Genomic DNA, 22218 nt, shown 5'->3' with positions numbered 1-22218 from the left:
GAAAGAGGCATTGCGATAGGATGCCATGTTGCAGACCTATCTGTTCGGCAAATTATTGACAAATTGGGTCATCTGAGGTCAACAATCAGTGATACCATTCTGAGATGAAAGCACAGGAAGTCAACTGCAAGTGCTATCCACAGGAGACCACCCACTGTAGGGGTGTGAAGGATAATATGTAAAAATTGCAGTTTGTTGGCCGACACATTGAATGCGAAGTTCTGGTCATCAACAAAAACATTCAGAACCAAGGCTCATAGCATACTGCAGTATGCAAGCTCCAATACTTGAACTAACATGCAATGTCATCTTCAGTGGTGCAAAGAGCATGTGCAGTGGGAGCTGTGTTATGGAGCAATGAATCATGCTGCATCCTCTGCTGAGTAGACAGACAGGTGTGGGTCTGGCAGATGCCCAGTGAACATTTTTACCAAAGTGCATAACTTCAACTATGAAATTTGGAGGTGGCAGTGTAATGGTGTGGTTCTGGTTTGGCCTCAGACCTCTGTTTGTAGTACCACAAACATTGAACTCCAAGATGTATCTAAATATTATGGACAATGCAATGCTTCTTTCAGCAAGACAATACACTGTGTCATAGGGATGCTGCTGCTGTAACTGCATGGTTTATGGACACGAACATCACCACACTTGACTGGCCTCCACAGAGCACTGATCTCAACCCTATTGAACATCTGTGGATGTCCTCCCCACAACAGTCCAGGCTCTCATGTCAAAAATAACAGATGGCTGCATTCCAACCTTCTGAAGTGCTATTACAGCTATACGGTTCCCATAATCTCCTCACTGCATGTTAGCCTGTACAGCTAGACAACTCTCTCTCTACTGATATATGCAAATTTTCTGTGGGCAGCCCCATGCTAACTACAGAAAAATATGCATTTTTTATCTCTCTCACACACACACACACACACAAAATTATTTTATTTTTATTATTTTAAATAGTCCAGAAAACCTGCTCATGGAACTTGAAAAAGTTTCTTGTTTTGTCAAATTTCATCACCTGGTGTGAGACTATCACCCTTTTTATTGGAGGCCTGAAGGGAAGCACTAATCTCATGCTGTGAGATGAAATTCATCTCTAACCTAAAAACAATCTGAAACATCCATGTTTACAGCATGATTCAAACTCACAGCCTCTTGTTTGGAGAGTGGATATACAAAGCATATGGCATACCATTCATGGAATTAATGTCCTATGTAAAAAGGACATTAATTCCATTGCTATTAACCCTTTCTGCCCTAGTGATTCCAATTGGAATCACTAACTGTCTTGGCTTTCATAGCCCATATTACCTGGCGAATGATTCCAATTGGTATCGTACGTTGTAGTTCCATTTCTTTAATATAATAACAGATATGTATTATACGTATAAATCTTACCAATATCGGTTTTTATGACTTAGTAGAATAATATGCATATATTGGATTATAGAGTATAACCTCAGAAGTTGAATATTTGCTACCAGAATATATTGATTCCATATGGAATCAGTCAATCAGTATTCCTATCGTGAAATGTATTTTCCATCAAAATATTTGATACTCTTGCGTTTTTAGACCTAAAGACAAAATAAATAGAAAGAAAATTTTTTTTCACTTGGAAAAAAAAATTCAGGTCAGAAAGGGTTAAGAAAACTGTTTTACGAGGGTGGTCTGAAAATTTCTTGGCCTAACAATGAAAAAACAAATTCATAATTTCAAAATTATTTTTATTTTTCAACATAATCTCCCTTAAGACTAATGCATTTGTTCCAGCAATGCTCCAGTGCCATTATCCCGTCCCTGTACTGGTTCTCAGTAAGATCTGCAAAATATCCCTCTACACTGCAATCACCTCTTGATTCAAAATAAAACACTGACCAACAAGGAAGAGTTTTAGTTTTGGGAAGAGATAGAAGTCAGAGGGAGCCAAATCTAGGGAATAGGGTGGATATTCCAACAATTCATACTGCACATCCCTTAATTTTCCCATTGCCAGAACACCTTTGTGGGCAGGTGTACTGTCCTGATGAAAGATGATTTTTTTTCTTCTGCAAACCAGTCCTTTTCTCACGAATTTTTTCATCTAGTCTGGTTAAAAGACCAGAATAATATTCCCCGATTATTGTTTTACCCTTTTCAAGATAATTAATAAACAAAATGCCTTTAGCATTCCAAAACACTGATGGTATGACCTTTCCTGCTGATGGAACTGACTTTGTCTTCTTTGGCACTGAACAACTGACTTCTGTCCACTGTTTTCACTGCTGTTTGGATTCTGGTGTGTAATGGTGAATCCACATCTCTTTCATAGTAATAAATTGACACACAAAATCAGTTTTATTCTTGTTAAAACTCTCTAAGCACTGTTCAGAGATTTTCATGCGAGAGCATTTTTGATCTGCTGTGAGCAAGCATGCCACCCATCTTGCGCAAAGCTTTTTCATTTGCAATTTTTCATGCAAAATATATCCTACATGTTCTTTTGAAATGCTTATAGTCTCAGCAATTTCATGCACTTTGACTCGCCAGTCATCCAATACCATATCATGCCCTTGATCAATGATTTCTGGTGTTATTACACTTTTTGGACATCCTTCACATGAATCATCTTTAAGGCTGGTACAGCCACATTTAAACTTGGCAGCCCATTTCTTAATTATCAAAAATTAAGAAGAAGAGTGCCCATAAACTTTTATGAACTTCGAATGAATTTCTTTTGGCATTAAACCTTCTTTTACAAAGAATTCTATAACCGTACGATACTCAATTTTATCCATTTTAAGGGATACAGACAACACTTTTGCTTCAGACAGCTGTATAAAACAAACTACTTGATAGAATGACTTGCAATTTCACATGGATGCTTATGACAGATGTACCAACTTAAAAAAAAAAAAAAACTTGCCGATAGTATTGCCATCTATGGTCGAGGCTGAGAACCTTTCAGACCACCCTTGTAGATGAGTGCACTATTCTACAACACCCCTTCGACACATGAACCTATTTTTGTTTATTATAAGGAACTATATATAACTGAAATGTGTGGTAATTTCCTAGTATCACCAGACTATTATGATTGTGTCCCATTTTTTGGTATTCTGTTGATTAACCAGTTTTTATTATTCTTGCCCAGAAGCTGTATAAGGTGGGTGTGAGTATAATTTTGTTCAAATTATCAAAATAAGTCAAAAGTATAATATAAATTATTCTTTTGACTTCTTCGACCCCTAACATTAATAATTATTATTAACTGAATATCCATCCCAAGAAATATTGGGTTTTTCTATTCTTCCAAACAACATAACAGCATACCTCTCTGGGTTGAATCAATCAATATGTTTTTTCATAGTTTGTCACTATTTTCTAAGATTTGTTTTTTTCTTTCAAACTCTTTCATTTTTAATTTTGAAATTGAATTATATTTATATATTGGAGTGTCTGTACATTTAGCCTAGTGACTATGTGCTTTGCAATCATATGTCTGAGAAAGAAGTGTCCTGGGTTCCCGTCGTCGACGTGCGGAGCTTAAGGATCTTTCTCAGACATAGCCAAGTTAGCCAGTCTTGGGAATGGAGAGCAGGGTTTTTCTCCACGGTTTATCTGGGGTTTTTCCTCCCATAAGCAGACAAACCAGCCCTGTGAACACACGCAGCTACATCCATAGAATATACCGGGAGGCATAGGGCTAGTGAACTTATCCTCAGGATGGGTATGACTTATAAGGACTCAGGATAGCTTTGTAACAGGCCAGTAAGCCTAACACGTAGAAGGGAGAAGAAGAAGAATATTGTAGTCTACAGTTACCCTGACAGCTGCTTGACTGATTATTTTTAAAACTTTATTACATATTTTCCTTTTAAATATGCATTTTTATCCAGCTCAAAACTAAATGATGCTCACTTCCTGTTTCACACCTCCTTGTATATTCTTGTATCCTGAACCAGTGTGAAGATATCACTATTGATAGTAACACAGTCAGTAAGACCTTTCTTGTTTCATTTTGTCTCCTCTCCATATCAATTTGTGCACCTCTTTATGTCAAAACCTGGTGTTAGTCCATGTACAAGAAAAGTGACTTTTACGAATACTGTATAGAACTGTGTTACACAAATTAGAACAAATGGAGATGGATAAGAGAGTGGCTGGTAGACAGATATCAAAATTGGTATATGGAGGGGTAGAATCAAGACAAAAAATAGGTGACTAGTGGTGTGCCACAAGATTCTGTGCTGAAATCAGTACTGTTTAATTTGTACGTAAATGATATAGGAAAGAACCTAAAGCAAATCTTCAGCTGTTTGCTGGATGCAAAATTAGGTGTTGTTGTTAGATGTCCCACTACAAGACAAAAGCCTCCCCTAACCTTTCCCACTCTCTCTCCTATCCTTGGCCACTCTGGTCAATGTGACATAAAGTTGTTTTTTTGATGTCATTTCTCCATCTTTTTCTCTGTCGTCCAGGTTTTCTGATTCCTCGATAGCCACTTTGTTGCTCTTTTTGACCATCTATCATCTTGATATCTTGCCAAGTGGCCTGCCCAATTGCATTTTGATTTCCTAGCTGTTCAAATGATGTCTTTTATTTTTTTAAATCTCTTAAGTCCTTGTTTCTTATTCTGTCTAATCTGGATACTTCAAGTAAACGCTTCTCTATTGCTCTTTGGCAAACTTGGAGCTTGCAAGACAGTTTAAATTGGCTGTTAATCACTATATAGAAACTGAAGCATTCCTTTAGGACTTGAAAACATCCTTATTTCCTGAATTGACCACCCTATTCAATATTTTTGTTTGAGAGACAAGATTTCACACTTAGTCATTCTCACACTCACTCGCCTCATGGGCCTTCACACTAACTCACCTGTTTCCACACTAATTGCTTAAGTCTTCCTGAATTGGTGCTTCATCAAGCTCAGTGAACAAAGCTCTCTAGATGTCCATTTAGATTCACTCCATCAGTATACAAATTCTTCTTTCTGTCAAACACAGACTCAGATCCACAAATCCTACAATATTCCTTCCGCAACTTATGTATTGATTCATTTGCTACCAATGTCCTCCTCCTCCTCAGTTCACCTCTATCGTAGTGTAGCAGGAGACTTACAGTCTTCCTCTTCTTACTCTTCAAATAGGAATGAAATAATGGATGACAGCATTTGAAAAACAGAGAATAGCATGATTGAAAGTGCAAAACGGCAAGTGAAAATGTTAGCAATGGCAACAATGAAAGCATGGTGAGAAAATGTAACTGAAAATTGGTGAAAATTGAGTTAAAAGAAGTATAAGGAGCTTGATACCGAATACATGAATATTTGATTGAGTAATGGAATGAAAGTTGAGCAGTTAGTGAAATTATAAATGTGTTTAAAGGATGACTATATGGCATTATATGAAAATTTGGTCATTAGAGGTATGGTGAATAACAGAATGTATAAAACATGTTTTTAAAGTGATACAACTGGACAAATAAATGAGATATTGCACATAAGAAATGAATGGGCATCTCACTTGGTGATTGTGAAGACAAATGAAATGTAATGTGAAAAAAAAAAAATGATATTATTATTATTGTACGGGCACTTACATGGAGTCTGAGTACTCATCGCAGGAGACCCAAATTATCTACACAATCTATCATACATCTCCTTGAGCCCATTAACAGACAAAGAACCCATTAACTGACACTGGCAACCTATTCCATTCATTCACCAGCCTCATCTATTTTCATAGGGAGCATTCCACAGACTACTCAACATCTTGGTCATTCACTTCTGAATCCTCTCCACCACTTCCTCATCCCCCAAGAAATCCTCAAGGCCTTATAAAGAGAAATAACGTTTTCTCTACTTGTTAGTGTGTTCTTCAATAGACAAGTAATCCTATCAGCTACCTTAATTAAGCAGTATGCCCTTTAAATATTAATTCTCTGTCTACCACCACACCTATATCTCTTTTCTGGAGTACAGTCCCATCAATATGGTACACAGCTTGTAATCTGTTTATCCCAAAACATAACTGAACATTTCTCTACATAAATTGATATCCATTATATTTTGCCAATCCTGACAGCATATTTAAATCATCCTGCAAGTTCTCCAGTCGTCTTGATTATCTATTACTCTACCTAATTTTGCATCATCAACAAACAACTGAATATTTCCTTTCAGATTATTTCCTGTATCATTTATGTACAAATTAAACAGTAGTTGTGTTAGCACAGAGCCTTGTGGCCCACCACTAGTCACCTGCTTTCTTCTGGATTCTGCTCCTTCATATACCACTTTTTTAGTATCTGTCCAGCAGCCACCCTCTTATCCATATAACTAGTGCCATATCCATCCCTGTGTCTTTTTATTTGTGTAATGGAGTTCCATGTAGTATTCTGTCAAATGCTTTTGCAAAATCATCATGTAGCCATTTTAAGGTAAATTACTAAGATATGGCTGACCCTTCACAAAACTATGATGCTTTTCTTATCCCCCCATTCTTGAATTCTCTTTTTGACCAATTTTTCTAGTACTTTTACCACCACTCCTGAGATACTGATTGGTCTATAATTTGCACTGCAGTCTTGGAACTTCCCTTATGCAAAGGAATTATTTTGACCTCTTTCCAATCCCTTGGAGCTCTACAAACTGAGACTTAAATTAAAGAGCCTAGTCAGAAGTATTGCCAGCTCCCTTGCACATTCTCACAAAATGCGAGCAGATGTCCCATCTAATTAGTACTTATTACATTGAGATTCTGCAATATCCTAAGAACCTCCAATTTATCCACCTCATTTGTGAACGAGGTGGATGAATTGGAATGAGATTGTTATGTTTGTACTCTAATACAAGGAATATAAACATGAGCAATTTCGAAATCAGGATCTGAATTTGTGGCATTGATTGAGTCAATGTACTAAAGATAATTAACATAACTGATGAAATTTATTCAACCGAGAATGATATAGGTAGGAATAGAAATGGAGGGATATAGAATCTTCTTAGAGGAGAGGATGAAGTTTTATCATTAGTGATTACAGAGGAATTTTGTCTGCAAAGGGTAGAGGTGGAAGTTAACAGTATGCAATGGTTCTGAGATGCTTTGCTATTATTATTAAAATTATTATCATGGCCCAAAGGAGTTCAAGGACTCATCAAGGAAGAGCCATTTTTAGATATTCATGCCTAAATACTTAATCATCTCGCTATCTCTTTGAATATGTTAATTGGAGGTGCACTCACAACATCTAATGGTAACCCATTCCACACCACATACCATTGGGGGAGTCCGACCACACCTCGCAGCCCCCCCCCCCCCAGATCCTTGAAGCTCTTGACCAAATTTCTTATGGTCTGATTTCAAGGTGACTAACGTGGCAACGGCATCCAATTTTCTAATGAAGAGTCATAGAAAGATATCAACCAATGCTACTGTGTCCGGGGCAGCTGATGCATCTGGGGCTGCAGTCCGGGCTCCTGATGATAAATACGCTATGAGGACTCATATTAACATTTTGCAACTCAATATCAATGGTACTCAGAGAAAAATGGATGAACTTAAATACATGTTTTACAAAAACAATATCCATATAGCTTGTCTACAAGAAACAAAACTGAACAAAAATCTGAACTTCAGCATCAAAGGATACACAGTTCTTAGGAAGGATTAGAGAGGAAAGAGCAAGTGGCAAGCTTGCTATCCTTTTGAAGACCCCAAAAATCAAATTCAAAGAAACAACCCTAAATCAATATTTAAATAATAACAGTTCAATGGAAGCTTAAGCTGTTGAAATACCTACCAAACCATTCTATTTCAATCACAAACGTCTACCACCCTGATAATACAAATATTGATACAGACATCATTGAAAAGCTAAGCGAATCTCCAACTGACACAACCATTATACTTGGTGACCTAAATGCAAAAAGCCCAACGTGGGGCTCCCCCGATTTAGACCATAAAGGTCAACAATTGGAAGACCTCTTTACAGATTTGGAACTCACAACAATTAACAATGGACAGAGCACCTATCTCTCTAAAACTATGGGAACTGAATCTGCTATTGTCATCACAGCTATTAATTATAGCATTGCATCAAATGCACAATGGAAAATTTTTGGAAATGCCATCAGTGACCACAGACCCATAATAACAACATTAAAACTTTAACATTGATCAAGAACAGCAAATCAAAAGGACATGGAACTTCAGAAAAGCCAACTGGACAAAGTTTACTCAAACCTTGGAGAGCCTCTGTCAAGATGAACCTGTCTCTGGAAACCTCAACAGAAAATTACAAATCCTTACTTCACACATCAGTAAAGCTGCCAAAGCAACACTACCAAGAGGCAAGCAGAAAAATACCTGGATACCATACTGGAAAGATCACAATATCGATTCAATGATTACAGAAAGAGACAATATCAACAAACAATTCAGAATTAATAAAACTGATGAATACAGAAAGAAATTAATGAACATAACACACAAAATAGAGCAGGAAATTTGGAAGTGCAAACAAGAGAAATGGGCAGAGCTTTGTAGTAACCTGGATCCAAGAAAAGACAGCCAACACTGGAACATTATTAGAATCCTAGACAACAATATCAAAAAAGAGAACCAACAGATAACAAACTTCATCATAAATGCTGGGAAACAAGCTATTACAGATCAAGAAATTGCAAACACACTGGCAAAAACCTATTCAGACAACTCCAAATTTCAGTATAACAGAGAGACAAGACCCTCAATAAACTCACAAGTAAAATACTAAAACAAGCAAGAACATACCAAACTAATGACATCTTCTCGGAAGAATTAAGTGAACTAAATTCATCAATCGAGAAGACTGCACCCAAGAAATCTCCTGGCAATGATCTTATCTTTGGTCATATGGTCAAATACCTAGGCAAAAATGCCAAAGAACAACTTCTGACATTCTCAATACCTCTTGGCAAACTTCCAAAAGAATGGAAAAAATCAGTTATTGTACCCATCCTGAAACCTGACAAAAATGCTGCAGAATGTCAAAGCTATAGACCTATCACATCAACTAGCATACTTTGTAAAATTAATGAAAGAATCATACACTCCAGGCTTATGCACTGGCTGACAAAAAATAAGAAAATCAGCTACTACCAAACTGCCTATAGAACCTGTCATTCGACAACAGATAAATTATTTCACTTCTGCCAAACAATAATAGACCCATTTCAGGTAAAACTAACAAAAAAAGACAACTGCCATATTCCTTGATATGACTGTGGCTTTCGATCATGTTTGGATCAAAAAATTAATACAAACAGTACATGATATTGGAATTAGAGGAAACGCTTTAATCTGGATTGCTGATTTCATTAGAGGAAGAAAGATCAAAGTCAGAATCAATGCAGCAATATCAAGAGAGCAGAGAACCTGGGCTGGTGTTCCCCAGAGCTCAGTACTCAGTCCCTTACTATTCCTTCTATAGGTCAATAACATTCATCCCTACCTTACAGAAGACACAAAAGTAACTTGCTACGCAGATGATATAGCCATCTGGCACACTAGTGCTAAAATCAAAGAATCAGAGGCGATTCTAAACAAATCCACGAGAGGATTAGAAAAATGGTCAGATGAACTTAAACTCAAAATCAACCCAGACAAAACAAAACTAAGCACCTTTAGTACAGACAGGAAAAATAGACATTCCTACAATCCCAATGTCATAATCAACAAGCTAATTGAAAAAGTCACAAATTCAAAATACCTTGGTATTACACTTGATCAGTAATTACGTTTTGCACAACACATCTCTAACACTTCCACCAGAGCTCTAAAAAAATTAAATATATATACTGAAAAGGCTTTGTGGAACAAATTGGGGCGCAAAGCCAAAAATCCTCAAAACTACTTACACTACACTAATAAGGCTAATAATGGAATATGCAACACCTTCGGCCTCATTGGTAAAGAAAAAATTAGACAAAACACAAGCAAAAGCATCCAAGATTATCATTGGTGCAGTCTCATCCACTAACAACATCAGAGCCCAACAGGAATGTGGGCTTGACCTGCTGGAGGACAGACAAAAATTTGCCACCATAAAATTCATAAATAATATCAGAAGCTACCAAAGCGATCATATCTCCCTAAAAACTTATGAACATTGGAATCAAAAATGCAGACTTCGTAGATCATCAACTTTACAATATGATGACACTATCAGGAAGGAAATAGGTCTTGATCAGCTAAATGCCCACATAAAAAGAACCTCTATTTTTCAGTCCTTTACATTCAAATACCTCCATAAATCTAAACCTTACCAAACTCTGTACAAAAAAAAGAACCAAAAGAAATGCTCAAAGAAAAAGGCCTAAATACTATCAACCTTTTTTCATCCTCCAAACAGGTTATTTGTTATACCGATGGATCGTCAGACACCAATATGATTAATGAAGGCACTGGTGTTCTTCTTCTACTCCCGAAAGGTGAAAAACTTTCAATAAAAGTTGGATCTGAGAGAATCACTTCCAATTTTACCAGCGAACTCTATGCAATAAATAAAGCACTCAAAACCTACTTAAAACTATCATCATCTCAACAATCTGAAGGTATTATTATTATTACCACCCCAAAACCTCATGGAGACAAAGACTCATCTGGGAGGTCCTTTTATCACACACACACACACACACACACACACACACACACACACACACACACACACACACACACACACACACACACACACACACAGCTCATCATACCGTGTTTTAAACACATTCAAACTCTTTGCAGACACCACGTTCTCAGACAAGGCATTCCAATCATTCACAACTCTGCACAAAAAAAACCTGCCTCTCACTCCCCTACTCACACCCTCTTTATACAGTTTCCAGGGATGACCACTGGTTCTCCCCTGATCTCCCACTATTCTCTGTAAAACTTCTCCAACATTGATCCTATAACAACCCCTTACCAACTTGAACTTGTAGGTCTCTATCATATCTCCCCTCTTCCTTTTCTCCACCAGACTCTGCAAATTACATCTTCTCAATCTTTCCTCATACTCGACATTCCAGAGGTCAGAAACTACCTTAGTCAGTCTATTTTGGACCCTTTCCAACATCTCTTCATCCTTCTGAAAACCCGGTGACCAAATCTGGGCACAATAGTCAATTGTGGCCTAATCAAAGCCTTATACAACGGAACAAGAATCACTTCTACACATCAGTGTCCTCCGCATCATTCCCAGATGCTTTTGTGTTGTCTTCACAATTTTAGCAATGTGTCCCCTAAATTTTAGATCCTTATCCACTATCATTCCCAGATCTCTTATTTCCTCTACCTCAATATATTCTCACCAAGCATAAATTCTGCATCCCATCTTTGTTTTCCAAATTTTAAAACCTTACATTTTGCAACATTGAACTCACATCCCCATTTTCGTGCCCAATCACTCAATCTATTCAAGTCTTCCTGTAAGGCCACAACATCTTCACTACACTTCATGGTTCGTCCCAACTTTGCATCATTTGCAAACAACTGAATATCTCCATCCAAATCTTCACCTATATCATTAATATACAAGTTAAACAGCAATGGTTGTATTTTACAATGGATTCCTGCTCATGTAGGCATTGATTACAATGAAGCAGCTGATAAATTAGCAAAAGAGGCCAGAGAACTCAGCCAAGAAACTCACATGATAACTCTTGCTGATGCCAATGCACTAGCAAAAGCTAAACTAATTCCACTGAAATCAGTGATACAATATTAAATTCCCAAAATCAGTGCCAACAAGAAAAACCACCACCACCACCACGATAGCAAGACTATGAACAGGACATTATAGAGGAATGAAGATCAATACAGATGATACGAGAACATATAGAAACAACAACTGTCCCAATACTGAACTGACACCCACTCACATCTTTACCTGTCCAGCAATTACAGCAGCCTTGCAAGAAATAGATCCTAATCCTGAACAACAGCTCTATACAAACAAAATCATCGACATAGCCAAAGCAGTACAAGGAGCACACAGAAACATCTAAGACTCTTTAAAGGACAAAGACAACAACAACAACAACCACATACCATGAAAAGAACTGCGACTTTACATGCTTTCTAACAATGTCCTTAGTCTAGTGATGACCCAGAGTGTGGTGGAATTTTAATAAACCATGACCTTTCAACTGGAGAGCAGAAATGTTATCTATTTGGACAATTGGCTAGCAATATACTGATTGATGTGAAATTTTATTTCTCAGTCTTATCACCCTTTGTAAAGTGTAGGCAATAACTTTCATGTCTTATGCTTCCTGTTTCAAATGAATACTAAGTACATCTGAACAATTTAAAAAAATACACACAAAAAAAACTGCTTTTTCATATACAATAAATTGTTTTCATTTTTTTCTCAATTGTTTTCTTTTTTACAGATGAAAGCTGTTCCTGGAATATAACAGTTACTTCACAGAGTGATATGTTTTATAGTCCTGGTTATCCTGCAATATATCCCAGTGATATTCACTGTCACTGGTATTTATTAAGTCAGGATGATCAAAGTATTATCTTGAAAATTGTGTTCCTTAATATTGAAGAATCTGCTCAGTGCAAGTAAGTTTTGTAAACTGTGCTATAGAGACTTTATTGACTTAAAATTACTTTAAAAAAATATGCAGCAACCTGTTTCTTTTTTTTTTTTTAAAAAAAAGATACTTATGAATTTCAAAAGAAGTTCAAAAAATATTCATTGTCATGTGACAAATATTTTTCATATGACAGTGAATTGAATGATGATACTTTTCAGTATTATTATTGTGAAGAAACTATACTGATGAAATTGGACTGCAGGCAGCTGATGAGGCTAGACATTTGAAGGTTAATGTAGACAGGGAACTGAAGTCTAGAGGATATATTACAAGGTGGCTAAAATAACATCCTATTATGTGGCTGTTGAAGAATTCACCGACAAGCAGGATTTAAATTTTTTTTTTTTTTTTTTTTTTTTTTTTTTTTCAATTGAATGGTGTGTTAGTGTTTTGTGTAGTGTATTATTGATGATGAAATTAAAGAGTCAGCTGAGTCATTGTGTTGTTAATTAGTGGTGATAGTTTTGAATGATAAATGATATATACAGAGGTAAGTGTTCTTCATTTTCTAAGGTTTTTTAAGGTGAAATATTTGCTACCGTTGCTGGTAGATCGATTTGATCTACGGGATATATATAATAGAGTAACATTTTATTGCTGGTAGACACCTAAGAGTGTCTATGGGATCTGCTAGTGGACCCTCAAAAGTTCACAGGATTGTCTTTGCCTGCTCGGGGCACCTGAGGGACCTCTACTCTTTCTCCATCTGTGTCTCAACACATTTTTATTTCTTGAAATGACAAAACTTCTAAATGAAACCCAATTTGAAGAAGTCTACAGGGAATTCCTTAGACTGGGAAAGCTACTGAGTGATAACTGGCCGGGAAAGGTTAAACTGTATGACACGTTTCCCCCCGAATGTGTCTCAGACGCTGTCGCTGAAGATCATTTAGAGTCGATGCCTTCTACTCCTTCAGACTTTGCAGAAGTGCGTGCTCACAAAGTCGTCGCTGAAGATCATTTAGAGTCGATGCCTTCTACACCTTCAGACTTTGTAGAAGTGCGTGCTCGCAAAAAGCGAAGAACAACAGAAGAACCGCACAATGACAATACTGTAATGGAACAGGATTCTCAGGGTTCGGACGCCGCTACCTCTCCCAAAGAAAAGGTGCCTCCGGTCATCCTTAGAGAAAAACAAAAGTGGGCAGCTTTACGATCCACAATGTCCAATCTGCATATTGGCTTCATTAAGGCCAAAAACATGGATGAAGGCATAAAGATTCAGCCAGCAACAGTGACAGACTACAGAAGGTTGACCAAGGAACTGGACAACAGAGGCATCCAGTATCATACCTTTGCGCTCAGTTCAGAAAAAAATTTAAAAGTAGTCCTTCGTGGTGTCTGTGAAGACATTGACACAGCAGAAATCGCTGCTGACCTAAATTCTCAGGATCTGCCACCAGTCAAAGTGAGCAGAATGTACAAAGCAGACAAAACTCCCATGCCATTAGTCCTTGTTGAGATTCACAAAATATATAAGGATATCTACAACTTAAAAACAGTCTGTGGTCTCATCGTCACACCGGAACGACTCCGTAAAAGATCATCTTCTGGGCAGTGCCACAGGTGCCAAAAGTTTGGCCATGCCCAGAATCTATGCCGAGCAGAATATAGATGTTTAAAATGTGGAGACAGCCACCCAACCAATACCTGCACTAAGCCAAGGACCACCTCGGCCAAATGTGCCAACTGCAGTGGCCCTCATCCGGCGAACTACAAAGGATGTACTCAACACCCAAAGAACAGACGGATGGAGGCAATCAATCAGCCCTCCTCCTACAGTACAAGAACACCAACGGCCCAGACATCAAAACCGGAGACTCATCGACCACAGTCGGAGACCTCCAACCAAAAGCAAACAAGAAGTTATGCCGATGTGACCCGTACAACTAGGCCAATTCCAGAACAAAATCAACCAAGAGCACCTAAAAACCTAACAGCTATTATCACGGCCTCACTAGCAAACATGCTACAAAATTTTAGCCTATCAAACCCTACTGAAACCTCCACTAAAAGATTTCTTCGTGAAACACAGGTCATCCTCACAGCTCTCATAAATGAATAGTAACAAACTCATTCCAGCATCTCTTCAAATAGTTGCTTGGAACGCAAATGGCCTCAAAAACAAAATCCTGGAACTCCGTGCCTTCACATCTAGGTATCAGCCAGATGTTATTCTAATCAGCGAAACTCATCTAAGACCCTCAGACAACCCTACAATAAGGGGCTATCACCTATACAGAAATGACAGACTACTCTACAGAGGTGGTGGCACTGCCATCTTCATTAAAAACTACATTAAGCACCACTCTGTGAGCATTCCTTCAACCACTAACCTTGAGATCACAGGAGTGGAAGTAGTCACCAGCTCTACTGGCAAACTGAAAATCTACTCAGCTTACAACCCTCCCCAAAAATCTCTACTTCACTCTGATCTAAATGCCATCTTAGGCATCAGAGGGCCCACCATTATTGCCGGGGATCTGAATTCCAAGCACCCTGCCTGGAATTGTTCAACCACAAACAAGAATGGTTGCATCCTTTTCAATTACTTAGGATCAAGCAACGCTGTTGTGGCAGGCCCCACCGAACCAACTCATCTCAGTACGTTCGGCACTGCTGATATCCTGGATATAGCTATCCTGCAGGATATTAAACTTCAGTACAGTATCATTTCTATGGATGAACTATCATCCGATCACAATCCAATACTGCTGCAGCTGGGAAATCAGGAATTCCTGTGTCCTCCTTCTCACTCCTACATTGTATGGGAAAGACTGTCAGCCGCACTCAAGGATCATATTGGACCTGTTCCTCACATACGCACAAAAGAAGAAGTAGAAACTGCAGTTACAAATCTCACACAACAAATTAATTCTGCTATAAAGGTAGCTTCCTCCTACAAATCTGCCCGCAAGCCAGATCGTTTGCCTGAAGACATCATGAACTTAATCAGAGATAAAAACAGAGCTCGAAAGAGATTCCGTAACACGTGTGCACCACAAGACAAAACAAATCTAAACAGACTAAATGGGGCAGTAAGAGATGCACTGAAAGCTCACAGAGACTATGTATGGGATGAAAAGTTATCCTCCATTTCACCTAGTGATCACTCCATCTGGAGACTACTGAAAAATACCAAAAACAAAGGCAGATCCCTTCCCCCAATATTAACTGATCAGGGCCTTGCTCACACAGATGTGGACAAAGCAGAGGTTATAGCGCACAGCTTGGAAGAGCAATGCAGGCCTTCGTATGGAAACCTTGACTTTGACCACATACATAAGATTCACAGCAAGGTCAGACACTCACTCAAACTTCCTATCACCAGCACTGACCATATTGCATCAACATCACCTGCTGAGATATATGACATTATTAAAAATTTAAAGAACAAAAAAGCTCCTGGACCAGACGGCATTACTAATCGTGTGATTAAACTTCTGCCCCGGAGGGCAGTAGTGTACCTGACCAGTATAATACATGCAATTTTAAGATTTCACTATTTTCCTTCCACCTGGAAACTGGCTGACATAATTCCCATACATAAGCCAGGCAAAGACTCACACCTACCCCAAAATTATCGTCCAATCAGTCTCATCTCAAATCTGGGTAAGGTTGCAGAGAAGGTCATCCTCTCACGACTTCAAACCTCAATAAATGACCTAAACATCCTTCCAAAAGAACAGTTTGGTTTTAGGCAACACTATAGTACTACCCAGCAAATCCACAGAATTGTTGAATACATCACAACCAGCTACAACTGGCGGCAGTGCACAGGCGCTGTTTTCCTAGACTTATCCAAAGCATTTGACAAAATCTGGCATTTTGGACTCCTGCACAAGCTTATCTCAGCCGGCATCTCACCTAAAATGGTTCATTTAATCCACTCATATCTTCAAAATAGATCAATGCAAGTAAAAATCAACGGTTCTACATCCTCCCAGCGCCACATCTTTGCTGGAGTGCCGCAGGGATCTCTGCTGGCTCCATTGCTGTTCTCTGTATACATGTCAGACATCCCACACAATCCGATGACTTCCATTTTGGCCCTATATGCAGACGATACGGCAATACTAACCAGATCTCTCAGACCCCTTTTCATTACCAGAAAGCTTCAAGAAAACATTCTAATGCTGGAGGGTTGGTTCTCTAAATGGAGATTGGAAGTCAACCCCCAGAAAAGCTCAGCCGTTCTTTTCTCAAAAAGGCCAATGTCTCCTGTAGGAGATTTGTTACTATTCAATATTAAAATTCCCTGGCAGTCAGAAACAAATTACCTGGGTGTAATTCTCGACAAAAAGCTATCTTTCAATCAACACACCAAGTCTGCATGCACAAAGGCATCTAAAGCCATAGCACAGATCTATCCGCTAATTAATAGAAATAGCAAGCTCAGCAACAGAATCAAATTGCAGCTATACCAGTTGACGATTCGTCCTATAATCACCTATGCCTCTCCGGCCTGGAGCCACACCTCTAATGCTAACATCATCAAAATACAGCGAGTGCAGAACAAGTGCCTGAGAATGATTTTGAATGCCCCGTGGTATGTTAGAAACACTCAACTCCACAGAGACACAAATATTCCCTATATCTTCTCTTTTCTACGATCCTTAGCCACCAAGTTTTTCCTAAAGACATCCACACATCCCAACGATTTGGTTCAACAAGCTACAGCATACGACCCAACGGACATATTCAAATACAGAAGACCAAAAGCTATATTGGCCTCCTTTAGTGATGCATAATCTCCATGCCCAATCAGGGCGAGCATTCTGCTCGTAAATTTTACCTTCACTGCAACCACAACAGATAGCGGGGAATATGAAAAGCATCTTGCTTCACCCCTAAAGACATAAATGTCAATTGTCAATTGTCACCGACAAGCAGGATTAAAGAGGTTATTATTCCCCTTCATAAGGTTTTAATAAGACCAGATTAAAATATGATCTGTTTCTTTGGATTCCATGGGGAATGAAGAAGTGGTGAAGAGGATCCAGAGTCTATTGACCAAGATTGTGGTGGGTCTATGAGATGGTCCTTGAAGAATAGATTGAAAGGCTGTGAGTATCAAAAACTAGCTGATGAGCAAATAAGAGGGGACAGGATAGAAACATATTAGTTATTATAGGGGATTTATAGGATTGACTCCAAAGACATTTTTCAACACATGGCAGAAAGAAAAAGAACAATGGGGTCACACTAGAAACTATATAAGAGTACATGTAGAGTGTTAAGATTAGATTTTTAGCTTGAACAGTTGTGAATGAGTTGCCAGAGGTGGTTGTGAGTATTTCATTAGTGAATGAATTCAAGGAAGGGTATCATCGGTAATGTGTGAACAATGGTTAGAGTGGGTCTCTTATGATGAGTCTTTAACTCTATGACGATGGCCAAGAAATAATAATAAGAAGAAGAGTATCTATTAAAATATGATGAATAGTTGAAACTGATGAACAGTATATATATATATATATATATATATATATATATATATTATTACTATTATATTATATATATATATTATTATTATTTGACCTCCAGATAGTCAAGGATTCATCAAGAGAGGCTATTCATAAATTGCACCAGCTATCATACCTTCTTTTAAACTCATTCACACTTGATGCACTCACTATTTCAACATGCAAACTGTTCTACTTACTCATGGTTTTGTGAAAAAAAAAAAAAAATCTAGCTCTCACCCCTTTCTTAACTGCACACAAACTTAACTTCCACAGTGTCCCTCTTGTCCTCTCCTCCCCTTCCATATAATGAAAAATTTTATCAACCAATCTCCTATAACATCCTCTCAGAAGTTTATAGACCTCTATCATATCATCCCTTCCTTCTCCTGTCTAACAGTTTCTACAGTCCACTTACTCTCAGCCTATCTTTGTAATCTACATTTTGTAATCCCTCATCTTTAAACTCCCTCTTTAAATTAAAGATACCAAGAAATTATATACTTGATTTAATCCTTTATCCAAGTGTAAGCAAACAAAGTTTGCACCTGAAGTATTTTCAGGACTGGGACAACTCATGGTAAAGGTATGACTTCACATCACTTGTCTTGGTATCCCATAATGCAAAGCACATCTCCTTGCAGACATGTATAATGCTATGCATTATGGGAAGGGCCACTACTCAGACTGGTTTCGGCCTTTATTGAGGTCTCATTAGTAGGAGCCAGACCCAGAGGTGATACCAAGGTTGAAGTAATGCAGAAGTCATATTTTCACATACGAGTTACAATAAAGGTCGAAACCAGTCTGGGTAGTGGCTCTTCCCTTAATGCAGAGCATTATACATGTCTGCAAGGAGATGTGCTTTGCATTATGGGATACCAAGGTAAGTGATGTGAAGTCATACTACCTTTACCACGAGTTGCTGCAGTCCGGAAAAAAATTCAGGCTCAAACTTTGTTTGCTTACACTTGGATAAAGGATTAAACCAAGTATATAATTTCTTGGTATCTTTAATTTATAGTATAACCAAGTGGAAAAACTTTCAACAACTAAACCTCTCTTTGCAGCTCCCTGGCTCTATCCTTTTGGATCCCAGGAAGCCAAATCTGCATACAGTTGTCCAGTTACAGTCATATCGAGGACCTGTAAAGAGGCAAATTGACTTCCATATCTTTACATGCCAATGTTCATTTCAACATTGCAATTATCCACTGAGTTGAAGCTCCTTCTGATGCATCTATTTTTCATCCAATGTAGTGGTAGCACTGTTCATGATGTTACAGACATCAGGTTAATAGACCTTGGTGAAGTAAGCAATCATTCTTTGAACTATGCATCTGCTTCAGATACAATGGTAACATCTGCATTTGTAAAGTTATTTGTTTAAATGCATTCTTTCTTTTACTTGCAGCATAACAATAAAATTCTTTTGGATTGTCCTTAGCCTGTGCAGCTAATTTCTTTTCATACTTCAACTCAGCTTTCCATACAGTAGTAATCCTAACTTTTGTGGCCTGCTTCTATATATTTCATAACTCCTCTCACTCTTATTCTCATCATCTTCTTGGATGCACATTACTTCACTCCCATCCTACAGTATTTGTTCTTTGACCTCTAGAGACACATTCAGATAACCCCCTTATTTAAGCAACTTTTCAAAGCTCCCCATGCACTGCTGATACCGTGGAACTAAAGATAGTATTCTCCTGAGTTTGTCATAATTTCAAACTTTGTAGTTCAATATGTAACCAGTCCTCTTTGGAACTTCAATATAATTGGCTACTTCCCAGGTAGTATGGCATGATCACTTTCAACAGCTGGCGAGAAAACAATCACATCCTTAACAGATGCACATCTTTAGCAGCAAAAAGTGTGTATCTGTTAAGGATGTGATTGTAAAATATAGTAAAATAATACACATAAAGGGCATCATTTACAGTTGGACGAAGTTGTTCTGTTATAAACATTGACTACAAATAGTATGACATTTGAAACTGATCCCTGTAGGACTCCCTTCTTTTGAAGAAATGGGGAAAAAGAGAGAGAGGTTTCCACTCAGACTTGGAAGTACAGTTGAGAGAAAGCTTTCAATAAAAAAAGATGGAGACTCCTTCTCAGACCAAAGTTATTATTATTATTATTATTATTATTATTATTATTATTATTATTATTATTATTATTCAGGCCTCCATGGAGTCAAAAGACTCATCATAGGAGGTCCTTCCTAGGAAACACAAAGTCTATCATACCACTCCTTGAACTGATTGACCATTCTTGCTCCCACCACTCTGTCAGGCAATGCATTTCATGGTTCAACCACCCTCCATGCAAAGAAACCACTCCTCACCCTCTTGCTCACAGCTTCCTTTTGCAACTTCCAGGGATGGTCCATTGTCATCACTTCTTCCTGCTGTTCCACCAAGCAAAAGAACTCCCCAGTGTCAATCCTGTAACTACCTCTCAATGGTTTAAAAATCTCAATCATATCACCTCTCCTTCATCTATCTACTAAACTTTGCAGTCCACATTCTCTGTTCATTCATATGCTCTCCACTCCTCTCCTTATATCTCTTCCATAACCTCTTTTTCATCTGCAGTTCCTGTTTGATATTGTTTGTCATCCACTTTACACCAAATTGTGCCATCTTCTTCACTCATGGAATAAAGCTTACTATTGCTGCTAACAAATATTCTTTCACAATTTCCCAAGCACTAATGATATCCCAGCTTTCCCAAGTTGATATCTAAGACTATTACAATCACCCATATATATTCCCTTTTCTTTGATACTCCTGCATGTCTATTCATCTTCCATGTCAAAACCACATGGTCACTCTCTCTCTCTCTCTCTCTCCAATTGGGGCGGAAGAGATGTCATCTCAGTTATTATCAGCAATTCTGATGCTATGACCAAATCCAAAACCTTAAGCCTCTTGTTCCCTCTATTACATGTTGCCTAAGACATTTGCCCCTCAAGTATTCTAGAAATTCCATTCTCTTATTACTACATGCATTTTCCTCTTCCCAGCTTATATTACTGTAACTTGTTATCTCCCATAACAATCATTCTTCTTGTGCTTACCAAGCTCAACTCCTAAACATCTCCTACTTCCCCACTCCCTCTGTGAGCAACATTTCACTAAATATCCTGTCTTGCCCACCTCTACCTGACACCATATGCTTTCAAAACCATTAGTGTCACTGCCTTCTAAAGTCTCTGCTCTCTTAGAGGACATAAGTCATCACTTATCACAAGCAGTACTCCACTACTGCATTTTCCCTTCCTATCTTGCTGAAAAATGCTGTACCCTGCTACTTCTATTCCTGTTATTATATCCTCTTCTGTCAACCACATCTCAGAGATCCCAATAATCTTTTGGCCAGGGCTGATGCTATCAGTGCCACCAATTCATCTCGTTTATTCCAGATACTCCTGGCATTAGTATAAAGCATAAAAATGTCACTGCTTTTATACCTATCATTATCCCCTCCAGACTCCACTGCACCCAGTGTTATCTGATGTCATCCTCCCTCCCCCAAGCACCCATTCCCACAAGAGTCCCTGCTACCATCCACCCTAGGTCTTTATAAAGTTTTATAATTCTTTCAGTATACCAAACCTCCAGGCTATGTGACATGCTTCCTCCATTGCAAAGAAAACCAGTATTACCTCATTTTTTAGGACAGCATCTCTAATGAATGTTTTCAGTCTTATTAATTGATCTGATGTTGAGTAATGTTTTTGCTGGCCTGGTTGGCTGAGTGGTTAGCATACTGCTCTCCAAGTAAAAGGTTGTGGATTCGAATCTCACCATTGGCATGGATATTTGTGATCATCTTTCGGTGATAGATGAATTTCATTGCTCAGTGTGAAACCACTTCTCAGCTTATTGGAACATTTTCAAGCTTCTCAGTTTGAAAATGTTCCATGTTTGGTCTCTAGAGCAGGGTTTCCAAACTGTAAAAAATAAATAAAAAATTACAAAATATATATATAAAATTGATAAAAATGGGGAAAAAACTCCTTAGCCCACCCACAGCACAAATGTACTATAGGTTTACTAATAATTTTTCATGGGAACAACATAATAAAAAATAAATAAAAGATGAGTGTTATTG

The 22218-nt window shown here is 38.1% G+C and overlaps 1 protein-coding gene across 3 annotated transcripts in view; it reads left to right on the top strand.

Annotated features, from left to right (window-relative positions):
* The window catches only part of LOC150106547 (mannan-binding lectin serine protease 1-like), a 320574-nt gene that overhangs the window by 80188 nt on the left and 218168 nt on the right, over window positions 1-22218 (top strand). For all 3 annotated transcript variants that reach the window (XM_090393193.1, XM_090393192.1, XM_090393194.1), the window contains one exon: window positions 12419-12596. In XM_090393193.1, coding sequence (XP_090249319.1) covers window positions 12419-12596 — 178 coding nt within the window. The remainder of the gene's footprint in view (window positions 1-12418; window positions 12597-22218) is intronic.

The sequence above is a fragment of the Typopeltis vanoorti genome, chromosome 5 (genome assembly GCF_054136105.1).
Source record: "Typopeltis vanoorti isolate ZY-2024b chromosome 5, IOZ_Tvanoo_1.0, whole genome shotgun sequence".
NCBI classification, from domain to species: Eukaryota; Metazoa; Arthropoda; class Arachnida; order Uropygi; family Thelyphonidae; genus Typopeltis; species Typopeltis vanoorti.
The sequence above is the reverse complement of the archived record's forward strand: the minus strand, read 5'-3'. Positions and strand labels throughout refer to the sequence as shown.